We start from the raw sequence: 21345 nt of genomic DNA, 5'->3' as shown, positions 1-21345 counted from the left end.
CGAGTGTGTTACAAACAAGCCTCTTTTTCAATTCAACCGAATATCTTTCATCGGAACACTCTACAATATCAGTATAAAATTTCACTTAGATCATTCACTTTCAATCAAAACTGGACCCATAAGTTTGATGATCAAAAACTATGAATAATTAATTTCTCTAATAAGGATTATATTTTTCCAGAAATTCAAATTTATGGTGAACAATTTCTTAACGCGCAAAGTTGTAAGACAGTTCAAACTAGCCACCACTTTTCATATAAGAGCTGGCCTACTGTTAATAATAATGACCATACATTTCCGAACCTAATCCAATTTGAAGATGAAGGGGTAGTAAGTACCAAAAAAAGGTGAACCTGACATGGCCGAAACTTTCAACCTATGTTTTATAAACAGCATCCAACATATAGTCCAAGGTATTGGGAATTCTGAACCATGGTTCAATTTGGATAATAATTTATATTTGCCCTTCAGCACCTTCAGATTATTACTTCAAGAGATTTGATTTATTAGAAATGAAATGAAAGGTACATAAACAAGTCAGCAGTAAATAAACATGTGAAAAAACCACTATAGGCGGGGCCTGTGCGTGGATGAAATGGATATATATATATATATATATATATATATATATATATATATATATATATATATATATGTTAAATCTGAAGTTTTCACGGATAGGAATATGCTGAACTGGTTTTTCCGGGTATGTGATATTATCTTTAATTTCACCGACGTTTCGACAAAATCTCATTTGTCATTATCTAGGTGTGCTGTTACGTGTTCAGAAGTTAGTTGACCCTGCTCGACTCACTTCTTACTATACTGGTAAAATGGTATTCGTTACGTGTTCAGAGATAGAGTGTCCATAAACGCTCTACTACCTACTACTTAAATGTTGTTGAGTTTTACCAGAGTTCTTTTTCTTCTTAGTTGACCTCATCTCCCCGTTAAGGTATCGAATGTTAAATCTGAAGTTTTCACGGATAGGAATATGCTGAACTGGTTTTTCTAGAATGAGCAGTTTATTTTTCAAAGTTTTGTTCGATTCAATGTTTTACCTGATTCAATTGAATCTACTCTATCATTGAGATTTTCAAGAGCGAACTGTTAAAATATATTCACGATGGAAATTGAAAAATTCCTTTTTGTTCAGTTCGAATTATGTATGTATATAAAGTTGTATTATTAATATAAATTTTGTTGATTATATTATATTTTGAGTTAGCTATCCTGTGTATTAGGAAATCCTAATTGCACAGAAAGGCATATTAATGAAGATTACTTTTTCATCCACAAATATATTTATCCTCATTGTATTGTATTGTATCTTTGTACTGCATTATAGTAATTTCTTTGAGAACACTTATATGAATTTTCGATTTATGCAGCGGTGTGTACGAATTCAATAAAATAGTATACCGGTTGTTCAATTTATGTTCAAATGTGGCTGACAATGTCAAAGTCTAACAGGTTTTTTTGAAATATAATGGTAGTCCAATTGAAGGTGGAGCAAAAGAGTAACCGTCATAAAAAGTATAATATAATACCTTACATGAAAATTAATTACTGATAAGAGGGTGTAAGAATGAAAATATGTGTTACCACTGATAAATTATTAGGATTCTTATATTTCTGAATGAATAATGGTTACAAAACGTGAAAATAAACTACTTTATTAGTCAAATTTTGAAAACTATCCAACAATATAATTAAAAGAAATTAGCGTCGAAGTTCTGCCTCATTTGGATTGGTATAGAATTCAATTTGTGTAATACGCTATATTCGAAATTATCAAGATAAATTAATTAATCCAACAAACATCACATAATATATTGATCAAGAGGTATTTTTTATTTTCGCTGAAATTAGAAGTCCAATATTCTTTGAATATACATTGAATAATACGAGTATAGCTCTTAAAAGAGAAACATTCGCGATCTGGAGGTTAAATTAGATAACGAAATTAATTTCAATCTCCAAGTATCAAAAACTGTAGCAAAAAGTCTCGAAATGCAAGGTTTATGTTGAGAATTTCTACTGATTTTTCAATTAAAATAAAAAAGATTTTATATTGTGCTTTCGTAAGTTCTATTTTTGAATATTGTTCGGTTATATGGGACCCATACTATAATGTAAATATCGATTTGCCCAGCATGCTCCATTGATATCATTAGAGCCTCGATCAATGCTTTATTAACACACCTCCTCTTCATGCATTTCCTTCAAACTAATAACTAATAAGTACTCCGACCTCTGTGAAATTTGTAAACTTGTCTTTTGAAGGTTAGAGTTAACTAAAAATAATATAGATTTAATACTAGCAGCGCCATCTGTGTGTTAGTCTACGAATATGCTGACGTAAATGACAGATTTCTTATTTAACTGAATTGTTTCCAGAACAAACATTGCATGTTTTTTGAGAAATAATCTCAATATTGTTAGTCTCCACCATCTCAGTGCAAATAATTCCTCTTGAAAAATTGTGTAAACATTTGATTATCTGAAAATTACCTTGATAGTTTTGTCTCTACTAGCTGTTGCTAGCCAAGTAACTTCAGGATGCCAGTCACAAGCAAAAACGGGCCCACTATGGGCTGTGTATTGCTGGAGACACTTCTCTGGTTTACGAATATCCCACAACTGCACACTTCCATTGTCTGATACAGCAGAAAAACTATGTGGATTATGAGGACTGAATTGGACATCTCTGACACTTTCCGTGTTACTGCAAACATATATTACTAATGTTTTTTGCTTTGTTGAAAATGAGGTTGGTTCTTAAACTAAACATAACAGTAAAAATTTCACTCAAAAAGCTTGTCCACGTTCAACTCGATTGAAAAGGCTCCCTAGTTATAGTAGATGGAAAAATCTCAGCTCAGTATAAAATTCATGAAGAGTTTATGATGTATTTGCTGCGGTGGACGAAAAATATTAGAAAATACTTCCAGGGAGTGTTTTGATAGCCTGTATCAGAACGTGAAAGGAAAATGAAAATATAGGACAAAGAAAATAACTTTTGTCTGATTTCTACTAAGTTTTTTAATTGTTACGACCGGTTTCGATTTAATAAACCATTCTCAAGTAACTCTAGGAAACTAAGTTCTTTGAGTTACTTGAGAATGGTTTAATAAATCAAAACCGGTCGTAACTAATAAAAAACTTGGTAGAAATCAGACAAAAGTCATTTTCTCAGTCCTATATTCAATATGAATTTCTACAAAATAAATAGGTCATCAATCGAAGAAGTTAAAAATCAATTGTCATTTGTATGTTATTATTTTTTTTGAAAGACATTTTTTGTGGGCGTTAGGTTAGGTTACGTCCAAAGTGAGTGAACCCAGATTCTTAACGAAGCCGATTAGTTTGTATGGTGAGTGGTGTTTCAGGTCAGATGGTAAGAGTACGGCTCTGCCGAATTCTACAAACCTGATTTGGTCCCTAGCGGGGCAGGCACAAAGTAAGTGCTTTGCTGTTTCATCATGTTCCGAACAGAGGCGACACGGACTGTCAGAAAACAGACTCTCTGCATATGATGATTCAAATGACAGTGACCTGTAAGAAGGCCTGTTAGATATCGTAGTTCATCCCTACTGTAGTCCAACAACTGTTTGGTATCAAGCTTCGAAGGGTGAAGAAACGCTTTGGAGTGAGCCAATCCTGGAAGATTCTGCTAGAAGTCCATAAATTTTCTCGCCATTCAGGTATTCTATCTTTGTTTGGCAAAGCCTAAAGTGATGCCAATGATAGGTTCTGGTATGATGAAGCTGCTTGCAGCACCTTCTTTTGCAAGGGAGTCAGCAGTCTCATTGCCTTCCACGCCAGTATGGCCAGGAATCCAGACCAGAGATAATCTGTTACGTCTATCTATCGAGAAGAGTCGTTTTAGGCAATTTTCTACCACTTTAGACGTTGCTCGGTAGGAGCCAAGAGCTTTGACAGTCCGAGAATATTTTTATTGACTTGTGTATGAGGTTGAATTCTTCCAATCTCTTTTTTTGGGGGACTGAAAAATTCACCCCAAAAAGTTACTGTGTAATATAAACCACTGAAGATTCCAATTAGTCGGTAACCTGTCATATTCACAAATTTTGCCTTCAAATTAAAAAAATCAATAGACAAAAATCAAATATAATTTACAAAACTTGAAATTCACTTTAAAACTTTCACCTCAAATGGAATAAGATTGTTTCCGAAACATCAACCTGTAAAGAAAGCCAAGTATAAATATTAAGATTTTTTTCAATTGATTTTTCCAATTTGTAGGCAAAATTTATGAACACGACAAGTTACTAATTGGACTCTTCAGTGATTTATATTACGCAGTAACTTTTCGGGGTGAATTTTTCAGTTTGCCCTCTACTGCACTTCAGCAGATTCTCTATTGATTTAGCTTCATCTATTTTTCAGATAGTGGAATATATACCCAAAAAAACAGCAATGATCATTTGTATAACTATTACAGAGATCCAAATTTGACATTGTATTGACCCTTCGAAAAAGTCATTCATAATTTTTCAAACTTATACTGAGTTATTGAAAAAATTGTTCGTCGCAAATCTACTGGTACTTCGATACAGACTATTAAATTCTGTTTTTCGTTAATCAGCTATCGCCTCCCTACGAACAACAACCCTCAGAAGTCGAAAATTGTGCGAGCTAAGGATTAACGAGGTCTCACCTTTCAACGTACAATTCCTAGCACGGATTGGACGATAGGAAGTGAAAATCGATCACCCAGCTACGCGGCTTGAACCAACGGTTCACACATCAGCTGATCAAGTGAGAAAATCACCCACGCCAACCTAACTAGCTACCGTCCCACCGTCATGGTAAAACTCTCACCTCATTTCCATAGGACAATGGAGAAATAACAAGTATAGTAGAATCAAAATTACTGGGAGTGAATAAATATAGAGGTCTGAAGTTTGATAACAGAACAGCTATGCAAAAAATTAATTTTCATTCAGATGATATGAAAAATATTGCCGAGGAAGTAGAATGTAAGGCTGCTATTATACGTTCATTATGCACTTTTCAGTGTTTTTTTTCTGTGAAAGAAACGTTAGACAGCGTTCATCATAATCATCAGGGTATAAATAAATACATTAAATTAGCTCAAGAGAAAATACTTTGGCCTACAATAGATAATGAAATGAAACAGAAAATGTAACAGTGCCACTTATGTTTAAAATACTCACAGTCTCAAAATTCAGAACCTTCAATAAATTATGAAACACCTGAAATTCCTTGGAACAAAGTGTGTGTGATTTTTTTGAGTTATATGGTCAAAAATATCTTGTTATCTCATTAATTTTCAACCTATTTATAAATGACTTGAATGATGTAATTCTCTGTAGTGAATTTCTTCTATTTGCTGATGATCTGAAGATATTTACAAGTTATTCATGACTCTGATGATACTGAATTATTACAGTACGATTTATGTAACTTTGTACGCTAGTGGGATATGAACTTACTGCAATTGAATACGGACAAATGTCATAAATTTACTCTTTTCCTAAACAAAAATTCTGTAAGCAAGCAATCAGAACTGGAAACAACAAACACAATCAAAGTTTTGGGAATCATTCTTGACACAAATTTGTCATTCAGACCCCATATTGCAAATGTTACTTCTAGTTCTATAGAAAATGTTAGATTTCACTCTTAGATCTACAAAATTGAGATAGTTGAGTTTGCAAACAAAGAAGCATTGTAACACCTAGAAAACTATCAAAAATATGTTCTTGCTGAGATTATATAACCAATCTATCCAATCTAATTGAAGACATTTAAAAACCTGTTGAGAGTACCACTGAAAACAGAAGATTCACAAAAAGTTCCTCTTTCACTGATAAAGGCTACAGGGAGCAATAATTCAGAATAGTTCAGGTTCAAACACTCACAAAAAAAATTCTTTGAAAGTCCCAAGCAAGAAGCAAAAGGAAATCTTGTCTGTTCAGAAGACTCTTGTCAACAAAATCACCTGACCCAACAACTACGGAGTCATTACTCCTGAGTGCAAATCAAACACACCGCTAGTGTTTTCGAGAGAGCTGAAGATATGGAAGTAACATTATCGATGCAAGGTAGTCGTTGCTTTGTTAATCAAAAATTAAAATTGAAGAAGAAATTGGAGACTGTCAGATCTGAAATATCAATTCATATGGAATCTTTTTTTTATATGTTCAATGCTTATTATATATACATACAAAGTTTCGTAATTTTGCCATGTTCAAAAATGAAAAATAAGTATTCATCTTTTAAATGGTTGGCCTGCAAAAATGGATGACATAGAAGCTCAACAATATTTCAATTAATAGAAGAGACACTATCTATAGAACATAAATGTCTTTTTGGATCCAGAGTGGTTGTTTCAAATATATTCTGGAAGAGAATTTTGAAGCAACTGCATAGAAAAAAATAGGAAGAAATATTTAGCAAGAAGTTTTATCTATTGGCCCATTGTGGGCAAAGAAATGGAAAGTTTCTCGATCAGTGCAACAAATGCAATACAATATTTTGTTTCACTACATCAACTAACTTCATTATAAAAACGTCATTATTAAAACGAGAGGATGAATAATGCATATGAAAAGTTAGTAATAATGCCAGAAAACACAATTTGAAATTGAACAGTTTGGAAAATAAGAATAAGTGTGGAGAAAAGAGAAATTACTAAAATGAAAAAAAAAACAGTACAAATATTAGTTGTGGGTATAATATCAAGTGATATTTCATAAAAAAAAATTCCAAAATTAGCATGTTGAAACTAAAATTTCTTATAGATGTTGTACAGATCAAGATTCACAAGATTTTTTTGAATGCAGGATGTTTAAAGTGAAGTGTTTGAATTCACATCTCAAAGTCTAAGCAGTGTCAGTCATTGCTGAGACTTTGAGATATAACCTACATCCCCACAGTCAATGCATATACTACTGGTGATGTCTGCTAAAGTAGCAAACAAAACATTTGGTACTATAAGGTTCATTCAACCACCGTCTACCTGCCCAGATTTTGTTCTCTAATTGCAAATCCAGCTATGAATGCCTATGTTTGAGTAATACATTTTCTCATATTTTTCATTAGGTTCATTATCATTTGGAACTATTGACACCGATAACTTTTTCAAGGTTTCAAACCTACCTGTAAAAAACCGTCACAGCACTTCGCAGTCTTATATCAAAATATCTCATAGTTCCATCTTGGGAGCCAGATATCAACTTATAAGGCTCCGAGGCATGAAAATTCACTTTGTTCACTGTACGTTTATGATCTTGGTAGTCTTGTTCCTGCATTGCTTTTCCCGTTTGTGTGAGGTTCCATACACATACATGGCCATTTGTTGCGGCAGTAGCAATAAAATGGTCTAAAAGTGCGAAAGTCTTAACAGTTGATCATTTAACAAAACAATACTATACCATCTGTAGGACTCCACGATACATCATTACACGAAAAACCTACATTCAGATGCTTTGAACCTCTCACATTGCATATTTCCCTAAATTTATCTTCTTCTATGGCATATATTTTGAAAACTAAAAAAAAATAAAGGGTACAGCTAAATAATCATATAAAGGTAAAGTTTACCATTTCTTCCACCGACAGCTACTTGGGTATAGTCTTTATTTAATGCTAAAGCATTAACTGGACCTTCCTGTGGTACATTAAATGTGAACATTCTGTTATCTGAAGATTGCCAGCTAAACAAAATTCCAAAGTTTTCACATATTCAATTCCTTTCTCGACATATATAATCACACTTTCTAACTTCCCAAGTAGTCCATTTATTAATTTAGAATTAAAATTTTCAAATCTAGAATAATGGACTTTTAACTATTAGATATTATTAAAACCCAGACTGTTAGGCACTTTGTAAAAACAAAACAAACGCAACTGACACTGACAGCTATGTCACAGAATTGCTTACTATTCTGTGGCTGTCACAGTAGCTTTGTACTGTGGCTGTGTCTTATGTCATACATTTCTTTTAAAATTCGCAGTAAGAACTTCCGTCTTCCGATGATGTAACTATCTACTAGTATCTACCCCAGAATTTTGACTTTTTTCCGGAAAGAAACTGATTGAATTGTAGGTATGTTTTCCAAAGACGTAAAATCGTTCAGAAAATTTCATTGTTTTTGAATTAAAAAACAGTTTATTCTATCAAAAAACCAGTATGGATTCATAAAAGGAAAGTCGACGCAATATGGAATCGTGAACATTACTTCAAAAATATTCAAAGCGATAGATTCTAAGTACCCCGCAATAGGCCATATTTCTCGATCTTGCGAAGGATTTTAATACTGTTCAGCTACACGAATTTATTAGAAACCTCATGAACTCATGACAAGTTATTCGGAAGATAGAGAACAATGCATAAAACTCAAAAACATAATCAGTAAGTGAGAGAAAGGTTCAAAATGGTGTTCCAGAGGGAACAGTTCTCGATCCAATTTTGTTTCAATTTATATTATTGATATTTTCAAATTGCCTGTAGACGGTGAAATAAGTTCATTTTTGGATGACAGTGTTATATTCTTTAAGGACAGTGAATTGGTCTAGTCTGAAACAAAAAAATATTGAGTTGTTTCTTATATTAGTGTTCTCCTGAGAAAAAAAAATACGATCAATTTGAAAAAAACATTTATGTATCCTTCAGAAGTTATGAATCGAACTCATTCCAATTCACAGAAACAGAGTTGAAACATGAAGATGAGACGATGTTAATCAATCAGATAAAAAAGTAAAGTTTCTAGGAGTATATCTCGACTGCTACCTGAAAAAATATTCAAATTGATAATGTCATGAAAAAAGTAAGATATTGTTTACCAAAATTAAAAAAAGGTGATATTGAGTATTCAAAAATGTTTTAAAAAAATCTGTTTTTCCGTTAATCAGCTGTCGCCCCCATACGAACGACAACTCTCAGAAGTTGAGAAACTTGTGCGAGCTAAGGACTAACGAGGTCTTACCTTTCAACGTGTGATTCCTAACATGGTTACAGAATCATCTCAGCTTCAACCAGATGAATTCTCTCGAAAAAAATATTATGGTCGGGGAGAGAATCGAACCCACGGCCTTCCGAACGTGAGTCGAGTGCACTACCACCGCGGCCAATTCCACAACAATGTGCAATGCGTTAATACAAAATCATTTAATTAATGCCAGTCCACATAGTTATCAAAACGGTAACTCCTTTAACACGCACAACCTTTTCTGTTAGGACACAGAAGAAATCAGTTCTGACTAGGCTGCAATGCATGTCACATTACTAATGCTTCCCGCTCAAATATAGCTGGTCTTGAACCTTCCGTCTTCAAAAGATTTCCTAACTCCTCGTCACATAATTCAAATAAATTCCTTTTAGTCATATTATGTGAATAACGAAAAAACTACGTGAACTGACCTGATGCTCCTCATCGCCCTCTAGTGGCAATAATGTTCGTTGTTTCGTTCATTCAGCCTTACTGCTTAACGCTTAACGCTGAGTCACAGCATCTTACATATGTTGTGGCTGAATGAGGTCCAGCCTTTGAATAAAATTCAAGCGCTATTTTCTTCGCACTTTGTCTATGTAAATCCCTTTACAATACAATTTGAAATTGACATGAAGTGAAATCACAATCAACATGAAAAATATTGCTCTCTCAAATGAGTTGGATATATTATATTTCATTCAATATGACACAATATTTGACATATAATACCGTTTAGGTGATTCGAAAGGCGCTTTTATGCTGCATTCAGCGCAGCGCTGTTTGTTTATTCAATCCTGGACGCAGCCATCCATTAAAAACAAAAACGTTTTAGGTTAGAATTGGACGTTGTAGCAAGTTGTCTTTAGTATTGCGTTGTTGCATAACAGAAAATGTATTATTTGGTTAAATCATTTCAACAAATCAGGAAACTGAATTCACTTTCAGCATGTATAACTAGACCTCATAGAAGTACTTACTTACGTACCTATCCAACTATACTTGTTTATCCTGATGGTTCTACTGTAAATATCAGGTATCCAGAACCACGCCAAATAATAAAGGTATAAAAATGAACGAAAATTGACAATATTTTCGTGTCCTATAGAGTTTACGATATGAAAATATAATGTGAAAAGAGAAGAAGCAAGCAGAACTTGCATAACAGTTATTGCCAGTGAACTTGTCTATAACAAAAACTTACAGCAATTCGTAAAGGGTTTGTGTTTCTGGTATAATTCGTTATGTTAGCAGTACTATTCTTTTAATAACAATATTAGGTCACAAACTGTACTCAGGAACACAGCCGCTTTGCAAATTGTTGCAAGTTTCGTATCGACCACTGAGAACGTTGAAGCCTACCTTGTGATCAACATATAAAACTTAATAAGTATACAATGACACATTGTGTAGGTAGTTGGGAGACAAATATTTTGAAACATTTATTTTTAAGTACAAAAATTTCATTTTGAATTGATGTTGTTCTCAATAAAGGTCAAATTCGATTACCTTCAATGGAACAATTTTTAAGAAAGAATTTCCATATTGATGTTCTTATTTTAAGTTTGATATTCAATTTATTTATACTTTTTTTTTGTCAGGTGAGATTTATTTCTACAGGATCATTTTCCCCATTCAATTTATTACCAAATATTAAATATACATTTTTTTTTCAATTTGAGTGGAAAGAAAAAATTCAAAAATATGAGCTCCAATTGAAAGAGACATATTTTTCGAGAGATAAGTATTTCGAATAGTATAAAAATTAATAGGATTAAGAAATTAACTTGACCTTTTGTGTCAGAACTGCATGTTCAGGCATTATTGGAACTTTTTTTTTTTTGGTATCTTGAGTTTTTGACTAGTATCAACAAATATAATTTTGGAATCTTGTAAATTGTCCAATTGTAAACTGAAAATATAAAATTATTGTTTCAAGTTAGAAGGTGACCAAACTTCTTTTCAGTCAAGTAAAATATCAATACATATTGAACATCTTGAGGATATTTTGGTCTAACTGAATTTCTAAACATTATCTAGAGCATATTTCCGCCTAACTGAATTTCGAAACATCCTCAAGGATATTTTGATCTAACTGAATTTCTAAACATCTAAAGGATATTTTGGTCTAACTGAATTTTAAAACATCTTAAGGATATTTTGGTCTAAGTGAATTTCTAAACATCTTTTAAGGATATTTTGGTCTAACAGAATTTCTAAACATTGTCTTTTAAGTATATTTTGGTCTAACTGAATTTCTAAACATCGTCTTTTAAGGATATTTTGGTTTAACAGAATTTCTAAAAATCGTCTTTTAAGGATATTTTGGTCTAACTGAATTTCTAAACATTATCTTGAGAATATTTTGGTCTAAATGAATTTCTAAACATCCTTGAGGATATTTTGGTCTAACAGAATTTCTGAACATCGTCTTTTAAGGATATTTTGGTCTAACTGAATTTCTAAACATCTTTTAAGGATATTTTGGTCTAACTGAATTTCTAAACATTATCTGGAGAATATTTTGGTCTAACTGAATTCCTAAATATCTTTTTCTAAACATTATCTTGAGAATATTTTGGTCTAAATGAATTTCTAAACATTATCTTTCATGACGGATATTATTTGAATAGGAATGTAGTAGGTTTTTAATGGTTTTCCTTGTAACTGGAAAGTCACTCCCTGAATTTTTTCCACTGTTCTTTTCGAATTTAATGTTATTTTTACCATTGAAGATATATCGCGAATTGAATTAAAATAATAGTAATTAAAAAAAACTACTTTCCATTCATGTGCAGGCAAAACAGTTTCCTAGGTAAATTAGATCTAGCTATGTTTTTTGCAAAGAACGAGTGTTTCACACATATATGTATTTAATGGCCATCCTTTAAAAAAAAATTCAAAAATACAAGAAGGAATTTTGGATTTCTGAATCTTCTACTCAAGAAGTTAACATAATTTTTGAAATCGAAAAATGATGTGCTCCAACCCACACACATAACCAAGAAACCACTAGCACCACTTTAATAGTAGTAGTTATATAACAAATTATATAACATTCTTCTATTCCTCTTGCTATTTCAAATATAATTAGAATAATGTGAACGTCTTCACTTCATTCACTATTAATTTGTTTCCTGTTATTTCAGCTCGGTGAATATAAAATGAACATTTTATTTTCAGTTGCCTTTGAATATTTGGACTTTAAGTGAATCAGAAAGAAAAGCTAAATTAGATGCACGAAAGCCAAAAAAGAAAGTTTCCATTGAAGAAGATCTAGAAGATTCTTATGATTCAAAAAAATATTTGAAATATTTGAAGAAGTGATGTTTGGATTGATATATATCTGTAGAATTTCTTACAAGGCTATTAAAATGTTAACTCGAGTGTGTATCTATTGGCTGAAGTTGTTTTTAAAACCATATAGTCCAGTCATCTTAGTAAGTTCTTCTCGGAATTTGAGATACCCGGTTATAAACTCGTATAACTTGTATTTTGACATCCTAAAATTTGTCTCAAAACCTACATATTGTAGGGTGTAAGCAACTATTGCTATTTGTATTCATTATCAATAGTGCAGAGGATTCGATTCCCTACAACTTTTGCTTCAAACATTTTTCAAACGTTGAATTCGTTCGATTTTAATTAAGAATTCGGCGGGATTAATTTTCTGCACAACACTTATTCTGTGGAAGGAAATATAGACTTTTTGATTGAAGTTTTTGATTTGATTATCAGTTTAAAATGTAATGTAAGAACCTGCCGAAATAGAAAAGAAAGTGCCAACATTTCATTGTTGTTTTTTACGGTATTTCGAAGATGGAAATAATGCTCTTGAAACAAGTATACAAATTCAGAATACAGAAATTGATATTTGAATTCGAATCATATTTGATATTTTTACTTATACGTATAGTATATGAGTAGGAAATTAATTTAAATCCCCCGGTCTTAGTTGGGTAAGCACGCATGCGTGGTCCTTAAAAGATAAGAATTCACGGGACTTTCTATCCTCGCATTTGTCTACACATGATTGTACATGCAAGTCACTTCTATCCGTATGTCTGCACTAAGTTGATTTGTCTGCTCATTGGAAATATGGCAGCTGACGGTGCAGTAGAGAAAGCTTTTGCCGTGTCAAACTTTTTATTTACGTTTCGTACATCAAATTAAATAGGTGTTGTAAATGTAAGTGTTTTGGTGTCAATCTTGTTTTCGCGGATAGTGTAATTACTGTGTATTTTATTGTGATTTTTATTATTTATCTAGGGAACGAGTGTTTAATATAGTACGTACTTTTCATCATTTTGGTGAAGTTATCTGCCTAATAATTCGGAAACTGAACAGACTTAATGCGATACATGATAGGGCAGTAATATTTGTTATAATTGCAAAATTAAGTTCGATCAAGATTTCATTCTTGTAATATTAACTTAATGAAAGTTTGTTTATAATCTGACGTGCGACATGTCAAGTGATCTCGAAAACAACTATAGTACCAAAATTATTTTGATTTATCCGCTATAAATTCGAAGTATGTGTAATAAAAAGACTGAACTTGTACTTTATCGTACACGAATATGTACGAAATTGGTTAAAACTACATGATTGTTCGATCCAGTATTATGATGCACCCATTAAAGAGAAATGAATCCGCTGCTAAATCTAAAATTTCGTGTATTTATGACAGTCCATGTGACCCTAAGGACAGTGATTATGAAAAGTTGTTCTGCCCAAATAACGAACTTTCCGAACCTCCTAGAATCCGAAGTGATAGACTTAAAACAGGCTCTTCTTGCCAAGCACTGAAGCATGCCGTAGCATCTCTGCATCGCCTCGATGACTTTCATAAAGAAAAAATTGGCGAGGGTTTTTTCTCTGAAGTTTTCAAGGTAAGTACCTGTTTTTTTTTAATGTGAAGCAATCTAGGTCACCAAATGAATAACCTCTGGAATACCATAAAAGAGAAAATAAGTGTGTCTTGAACGACTTCTGACTCACAACAGATTGTTTTTCTTGACTAAAACTCGAACAATAAAGTTATTGAGAATTGTGAAATAAACAAAACTCTGTAAATAACTTGGCCAGAAGTCTCAGTTTATTTTTAAATCAAACTGTTGAAATGTGAGTTTTGGCGATTCCTAAAAATCGCTGTTTTGAATTCATCATTAGTAATATTACAGAAAGAGCAAGAATTCGGTTTTATATCTTTGTTTACTCTTGATCACACTGCTTCTCGAAATAATTGTGATGTATTCTTTTAATAAACACTTATATATTCACTAAGAATTGCACGTCAAAATGCAAGACCTCGTTAATCCGCAGCTCCCAAAAGTTGCTACTTTTGAGGGCTGTCATTTGTAGGACATTTCAAACAGGGGGGCGAACCGCGGACACGTGTTTCTGGCTATTGGCCTCATCAGCCCATGAATGCTTCCCTTTTTGATGTATATTATACACACTCGATAACATCTATATCTAATATATGCTGTCTGTTCAAAAAAAAAAACGCCTGCGTCTCAGGACGCCCGACAGAAGTGATAATTTAAAGTAATCTAAGTTGAATTATTTAATTTTTAAATTCTTCAACTTGAGACAAGCTGAGGTTGTTACTTAAATTTTATGTAGGTATATTAATATGATAATGTAAGGAAAGGTTATTTGTTAATATTTTTGATTATTTTGTGTATGCACATATATTAGATATAGCTACCGTAAGCCAAATGTTACTTTTGTAGGATTAAATAATGATACTAATAATGTACAAACACAAAATTAGTATCATCATTTTCAAGACATGTTTCTCGTAATATTACGTGCGTGCTGGTTAGATTTTTATAATACTGCCAACAACAGTACATATCTAACGCACATATCTAACACTGATCGTCTGTCCGACGAGAGAAGAGGAGCCTGCCTTCCGCTGACGTATGCATAAGAGAAAGAGAAGCCAGACAAACTGGGGCCGTTAGGTAACGAAGCGGTTTGCCCCCCCCCCCCCATAAGAAGTTATCACTTCAATAAGGTGAATTTTCATTTTCCTCGAAAAATATTTAATTATTCATCGATTTCTATTTTGCCCCCTTCAAAATAGTCCCCCTCAGCGATTTTTCCATTCCTCCAAGCAGTTCTGAAGAGAAACAAATTCTGGTTTCTGAGTACAAAATCAGCCTAAAATTATGGCCTACAAATAAATATGGAAATTCAAAATGATTCTGCTCGCTTTACAGGGGTCAATTCTTCATGTATAGTAAGCGTAAGCGAGGATCTTAGACAATTCAGTGGATAATTAACCCAAAGTCTTTGACGCCTTTTTTTATTTATATCTTTTTACATACAATATACGAAACATACATCCATTTTTTGTCAAGTCACTTGTTTGTGTAGGAATATTTTATTTAAAGCTGACGCATGCTTGCACCATAGTGCCATTTTCATTTAAGTTATAAACACCGCGATTTTTTGTCGAAACTCGACAAAACTTACTAATGTAGTAAACTGTATTAGCGAGTTTCAATATGGTTTTTCATTAGGTTAGGTTAGGTTCGGTCCAAAGTGAATGGGTCTATTCGACCGTCTACCGCAACCCGCAAGGGTTTATTGTGGCTCACACCTATTCACACTCGACCAAATAAACCCAGCTTCTTAAAGAAACCGATTAGTTTGTATGGTGAGTAGTCTTTCAGGTCAGATAGTGAGAGTTCGGCTCTGCCGAACTCTAAAAACCTGATTCGGTCCCCAGCGGGGCAGGTACAAAATATATGCTCTGTTGTTTCATCGTTAATGAGGTAGTCGGATAGTCAAGGTGCAAGATTTCCACTTTGATACCCGCGACAACCATTCCATATGAGGGTTTTTGCACGTCAGCTACACCTGACGATGCCTTAGATTCAACCATGCAGGGCTTTTTCGCCTCTGGTTTTGGTAAGTCATCACTTGAGCGCAAACGTTTGCTAACCTGCTCATGGGGGGTTTGTTCCTCAACCTAAGACAGATTCTGCGTACGCCGCTCAAGAATTTGGTGCAGGGCGGTTTCATAAGGTTCGCCGCTCTTGAGGAGACGACTCAGGCGTTTCCTAGCTCTACCACTAAACCTTTTTTTTAAGTTCTGTTATTGGATCAGGAGTTGGAGAGTTGGGAAGCTCTCGCTCCTGATCTAAATTTACAGGGAGGTCAGTTGGAGTCGTAAGCCCGACAACCATCTCCTCCGTAGACTCGATCCTGATATAAATTTACAGGGAGGTCAGTTGGAGTCATAAGCTCAACATCCATCTCCTATGTAGACTCAGCGTCAGAATGAATTTTTAAGTTTACTCTTGTCGATAAAAGTTCCACGAGTAGGTAGGGAAAGAAGGTCAATCACGGCAGAGCCCCGGCACGGTCCCGGCTCGGATAAACACACCTTAGGATCGAGCCATCGTTGGGATGCCATTCAGTAAGGGAATAAGAGAACCACAAGTGATTCTGTCATTCCCGTATCCAGCGGGGCTACGTGAAAGCAGGCATCCGATGGCCGGTTTGCTCCAACGATTATGGGCATACAGGATTGCTTACTTTTGCGATTTTGTTGGACACATCACGTGACCGCGTGACGTAACAGTGGTGACTCTGGATTGATTCGGTTCTGCACTTTTAAATTAAAATAAACAAATTTCATGTAAATCCCTTTTTAAAATATTATTTTTATATAGGATTAAATACTTAATATAAATGGATTAATACTAAGTAAACATTTTTCTTTTTTGGATGATAGGGCGAGCTATTTTGCCCTTTTTAAAAGTAAGAGGTTTCATCAGTTTTTATTATTTTCGTGAAAACTGTAACTCCCACAAAAATTTTGTAATGAACTTTGTTTTTGATAATAGTATTATCTAAAAAAAATTATAACTTTTTGTTCCATCTTTTATAATAAACGCTTGATAATAAAAAATATATAAGTAATAAATTGTTTATAGGTGTAAACATTTTTTTTATTTACCTGACAGAAAATGCATGATACGGTTTTCATTTTTTATCAAGAAAATGAGAAATTCAGATAGAATAATTTAACTTAAACTTTGTTCCATAAATGATGAAATTGATAAATCTCCAATTTAATATATTATAATACTACATTAGATTAAAAAGGAACTACTTTATCCACTAAATATATTTGAATTTTTTTTTGCATGAATGTAAAAAAATAAATTTAAAGGACTATTGTATTACTTTATTTAATTTTCGATTTTTTTTCCTATTATCAGAATTGTTTCATTTTTTTAAGTGACCTATTTTCGTCGGCCTTTAAGTTATTATATTTCATTCCGATAATTGTTCTCAGTTTGCAAAATTCTAAAATAATATTTAAAGGAAAATCTTCCCTTTTTGCAATTTTTTTTGAAAGAGTTTGAAAACTCCTGACCCTTTTCTAAATCCATTTAGAAAAGGGTCAATCATTTGTGGGTTTAATATGACCTCCCAATGAAAGTTACTGGACCCAAGAAGGTATATTATAATAATTATGATCTTCTGCTTTTATTTTATAAGTATAATCGCCCAAACCAGCAATATCAAAGTATCCAGCAATATATTCTAAAGAGTCCTCTGTTATTTCTGGAATATTTGTATTTGAAGTTGAAGAAATGTTAGTAGAAATATCAGATCTACTAGATAAAAATGAGCTACTACTAATTTCAATTTCCACCTTTTTCATGACTTTTGGAATAATATATTCTTCTATTGTCGGTTTTTCAGTATTTACTGCAGCATGGAGGATGGTAGAATTTTTGCCCCAAATGATCATTCTGATTGGGTCAATTACTTCCAATGGACTAGGATGTACGAACAGGCATTTTAACTAAAAATTACAAGATTATTTTATGATTAGACAATTATTGCTATTACTTACAAAAATGTGAATATTTCCAATTTAACCTTGATTTAATTTAAAAGTGTTCAAAACACAAAAAAATGTTCCACAATGGCAAAAAACAAACCTCAAAACGAAAGAAAATAACAGAGTCTTATATGGCGTCTACTCGTTACACCAGTTTAAAAAATGTCCAAAAGCACAAAAAAAATACAACTTTCACAATAACAAACTCAATGTTTCAGAAACCTAATTGGTATAATTAATTAAAAATTTATTCAAAATAAACAAAAACAATGTAATAATGTCCGAAAATAATCCTCAAAAAATGTTAAAATAACACAGTCTTATGGCAGCTACTAAAAGTGTCACCAGCGTTACGTCACATCTGCTCGGCGCTTGTTTAACGTGGCGATATGTAAGCAATCCTGTATGTCCATAATCGTTGGGTTTGCGCTCAACCCCCACATCCCAAGTCAACGCAATCGCCAGAAACAGCATGTATAGTGGTTAAGGCAGTGAAAGATGAACAAGGACAGATGGACAAGGACAGACGAACAAGGACAGTGTACCTAAATAAAAAAAATCGCTATTCAAATGTAAGTAGCCCGCGAAATTTGAATATTCACGTTATTTTTTGAACAGACGTCGTATAGCTTGCACACGTCTCCTGAATTCTTCTAAGGGTTGCTCGTAGGATGGCATCCAAATTGTTGATTTGCTGTTTCCAGTTCAATGTGACGGTGGCTTTAGGATTTTTTCAAAAGGAAACCTCAATTCAAAATATTTGAGAACCTTCGCTTTTCTACCGATTTCAGTCGCATCATTTGGTATAACCTCACGTATCTGCGAGAACTTTGGTGTCTACTTCTTGTTCCGGCAAATGAGTATGCGACGTACATATTTATTTATTTGAATGACCATTAACCTTGTAACATTGTTAGTTTGTTACAAGGTTTTCCAACCAATGACACGGTTCATGAGGAACATGTTACATATCAGTTTCCTTACGGGTGTGAAGTTATCCACATCCACAAAGTACACTGAGAAAAAAAATCGATTTTTTTTTCATTTACCGACCCTGTACACCTACCATTTTTCAATATGATACGCTTATTGACTGATTTAGTGAAAAAAATAACCGTTCTGGTTTATTAAATTCATTAAATATTTAAAAAATTTCATAACATAAAAAATCGACTTTGTACACCTACAATATTGAGACATGTTATTCCTGATGATCTATTCGACAGAAAACACTCCACGTCATAGTTTTCCAGGCCGTCGAATAAAGCTGTTTTGGTTCTGGAGATATACAGGAAAAACAAAAAAATCCCAAATTATTTATTTGCTTTTATCTTCTTTATTCGCAGACATATTGAAAATCTGTCCACATTTTGCTATTGGCACTTGATGTGGGCTCTCAGAATATATCCATGAATCTTTTATACAGGGTGTCATCTGACTTGGGCCACCCCCATCTTTGAATTTTCAAATACGGACCTGTATTTTTTGTTGTAGTTTTTGGATTGTAGACGTTCACTTCATACTGAGAAATTAAATTCAATTTTATATTTCGGGATGTTTCGGTAATATTCGATTATAATTGTGTGAATTATTCCCTTTTAAATTACGGCCCTGGAAATTGGTTGACTGAGTTGAATAAAAAAATAATAGCAACTTTCACGTCTCCCTATGTATCGTAGAGGTTTTCGAGAGTTTTTTTTTTTCATTTTTATGTACTCTCGGACGCAGAATGAATACTGATCTTTACAAGTTACGGTAAATGCACACACACCGATTTTGGACGACAGTTAAATTACTAGGAATAAACAGAGGTCCAATGGGGAATGTTCCTCCTGACGAAAACCAAGTAGTTTTCATAAAAGAGCTCTAAAACAACGCATTTTGAACTTATCATTTCAATCTTTTTCTCAACATTTAAAGGGATTCGTTTCTATTGCACCATTTGGCAATATCGGTTATAGCTAACAAAGGACACTGAATCTGTTACCTGTATGAGACAAACAAAAATGACATATTTCAGAGGCGTGCTGTTTTGTTTACTTATATTCCGAGTTACCAGACATTCTGTGACATCTGACATTTTGTGCACCTAACCCATCTTCCTCTATATAAATAAATAACGAAACAACTGTTGTTTATGTGGCTTGTGGAGGTGGTATTTAACTATAATTTATATAAGTGTTGATTTATAAAGATACTTTTCCTTTTTTAAAGTAGAATATCTAGGTACGTATAAATTATTTCAACTTGATATAGGCGCTTATGCCAATATGTGAATTAGAAACAAATCCCTTTGAAAATTAAAACCCAACATTTGAAACATCAATTTGAATACTTTTTGAAGTGAATTTGAAAAACTCATGAATTAAACTCAACTTTATTTTGTTCAAACTTGTATTTGCTGCAATAACCCAAATTGAGGAACATTCCCCATTAGGTGGTCTCCCAAAATTCCTACCCAAACGTTTAGCTTTTCTGGATGTTGAGTGTGAGCTTCTCGAAATACATGAGGATTTGTATCGCTCCAAATTCTACAGTTATCCCGGTTAACCTCTTCATTAAGTAAACAAAGTGCATTCGTCAGAAAAGCAAACGTTGTACAAGAAATTTGGGTTATTGTTGATAAAAGATTGCAAACCAAGTTACGTCACGACGTTTCGATTGTTAGTATCCACAATCGTCTTCGGGTGATAACTGGACTTATTCCTCCGAGATCTGACTATTTATAGGTCATGCGGGTGCTTTCACCTATCCTCTCTTTCCTCTTTCCGCTTCATTGGTTTTAGCGGGAGTTGGTCGTTTTTCGCTTGATAAGAGGTTTCCATATGTTACGTATCTCTTTGCTAGCTTGACTAAATGCGTTGTTGGACAACATATACGCGGCTTCCTTGAATTTTCTCCTAAACCAGTGTTCCTCTTTGTGGATGATTTCAGCTTGAGCCCACTTGATATTATGTTGATGAGTCCAAACATGCTCTGTTATTCCGGATTTGCTGGTTTCTCCTCGCTGTGTGTGTTTCTTGTGCTCAGCAATGCGAACTTTCAATGGCCTCTTAGTTTCACCGATGTGTGATTCTCCGCACTCGCAGGGTATCCGGTAAATGCAATTCTTGGAATCGCAGTCCGCGTTTGGTGGCCTGGTTTTTCTGAGGCTGCTACGGATAGTGTTCCCAGATCTGAAGCAGGTCCTGATGTTATACTTAGACCCAATCCTTCTTATCCTTTCCGATAATCCTCTGATGTAGGGGAGTACAAGTACTGGTTGTGGCGGCTTCTCTTCCTTGTGGAGCTCTTGATGTCTAGCTAAATCCTGTTCTACCATCACTCCGGAGTAACCATTCCGTTGAAGGTCATTTTTGATGATGCCTCGAAAAAGAAATAGGCATCATCAAAAATGACCTTCAACGGAATGGTTACTCCGGAGTGATGGTAGAACAGGCTTTAGTTAGAAGACAGCAAGAGCTTCATAAGGAAGAGAAGCCCCCA

At 33.7% G+C, this 21345-nt stretch overlaps 3 protein-coding genes across 4 annotated transcripts in view; 2 read left to right on the top strand and 1 right to left on the bottom strand.

Annotated features, from left to right (window-relative positions):
- Positions 1-7909, bottom strand: part of Wdr24 (WD repeat domain 24) — a 39218-nt gene extending 31309 nt beyond the window's left edge. Inside the window, exons 1-4 of one of the 2 annotated variants that reach the window (XM_074180278.1) lie at positions 7597-7909; positions 7428-7544; positions 7153-7375; positions 2515-2728 (exon numbers count right to left, since the gene is read on the bottom strand). In XM_074180278.1, the coding sequence (XP_074036379.1) occupies positions 2515-2728; positions 7153-7375; positions 7428-7544; positions 7597-7687 (645 nt within the window). In that variant the 5' untranslated portion in view covers positions 7688-7909. The remainder of the gene's footprint in view (positions 1-2514; positions 2729-7152; positions 7376-7427; positions 7545-7596) is intronic. The other variant, XM_074180279.1, reaches the window with a different exon arrangement.
- Positions 7910-9795: 1886 nt separating this feature from the next.
- mRpL55 (mitochondrial ribosomal protein L55) lies at positions 9796-12370 on the top strand. Its single transcript, XM_074180277.1, has 2 exons — positions 9796-10048; positions 12168-12370. Exons 1-2 carry the CDS (start codon positions 9878-9880, stop codon positions 12309-12311), a joined length of 315 nt encoding a protein of 104 aa, XP_074036378.1. The 5' UTR covers positions 9796-9877; the 3' UTR covers positions 12312-12370.
- A 680-nt stretch (positions 12371-13050) lies between these two features.
- Positions 13051-21345, top strand: part of cdi (serine/threonine kinase) — a 73842-nt gene continuing 65547 nt past the window's right edge. The window contains exon 1 of the mRNA XM_074180275.1: positions 13051-13876. Coding sequence (XP_074036376.1) covers positions 13589-13876 — 288 coding nt within the window. The 5' untranslated portion in view covers positions 13051-13588. The remainder of the gene's footprint in view (positions 13877-21345) is intronic.

Source organism: Leptinotarsa decemlineata, unplaced genomic scaffold (assembly GCF_025532065.1).
Source record: "Leptinotarsa decemlineata unplaced genomic scaffold, Ldec_3_MD MMD2_tig00026294_RagTag_RagTag, whole genome shotgun sequence".
Taxonomy (NCBI): domain Eukaryota; kingdom Metazoa; phylum Arthropoda; class Insecta; order Coleoptera; family Chrysomelidae; genus Leptinotarsa; species Leptinotarsa decemlineata.
Note: the sequence above shows the minus strand (reverse complement) of the source record. Positions and strands in the feature narration are given on the sequence as shown.

Bases quoted from the DNA above. Each gene is read 5' to 3' on its own strand.
- mRpL55 (XM_074180277.1), top strand. From the start codon at position 9,878: ATGTATTATTTGGTTAAATCATTTCAACAAATCAGGAAACTGAATTCA. The intron at 10,049-12,167 runs GTATAAAAATGA...TTTTATTTTCAG, and splicing joins AACCACGCCAAATAATAAAG to TTGCCTTTGAATATTTGGAC.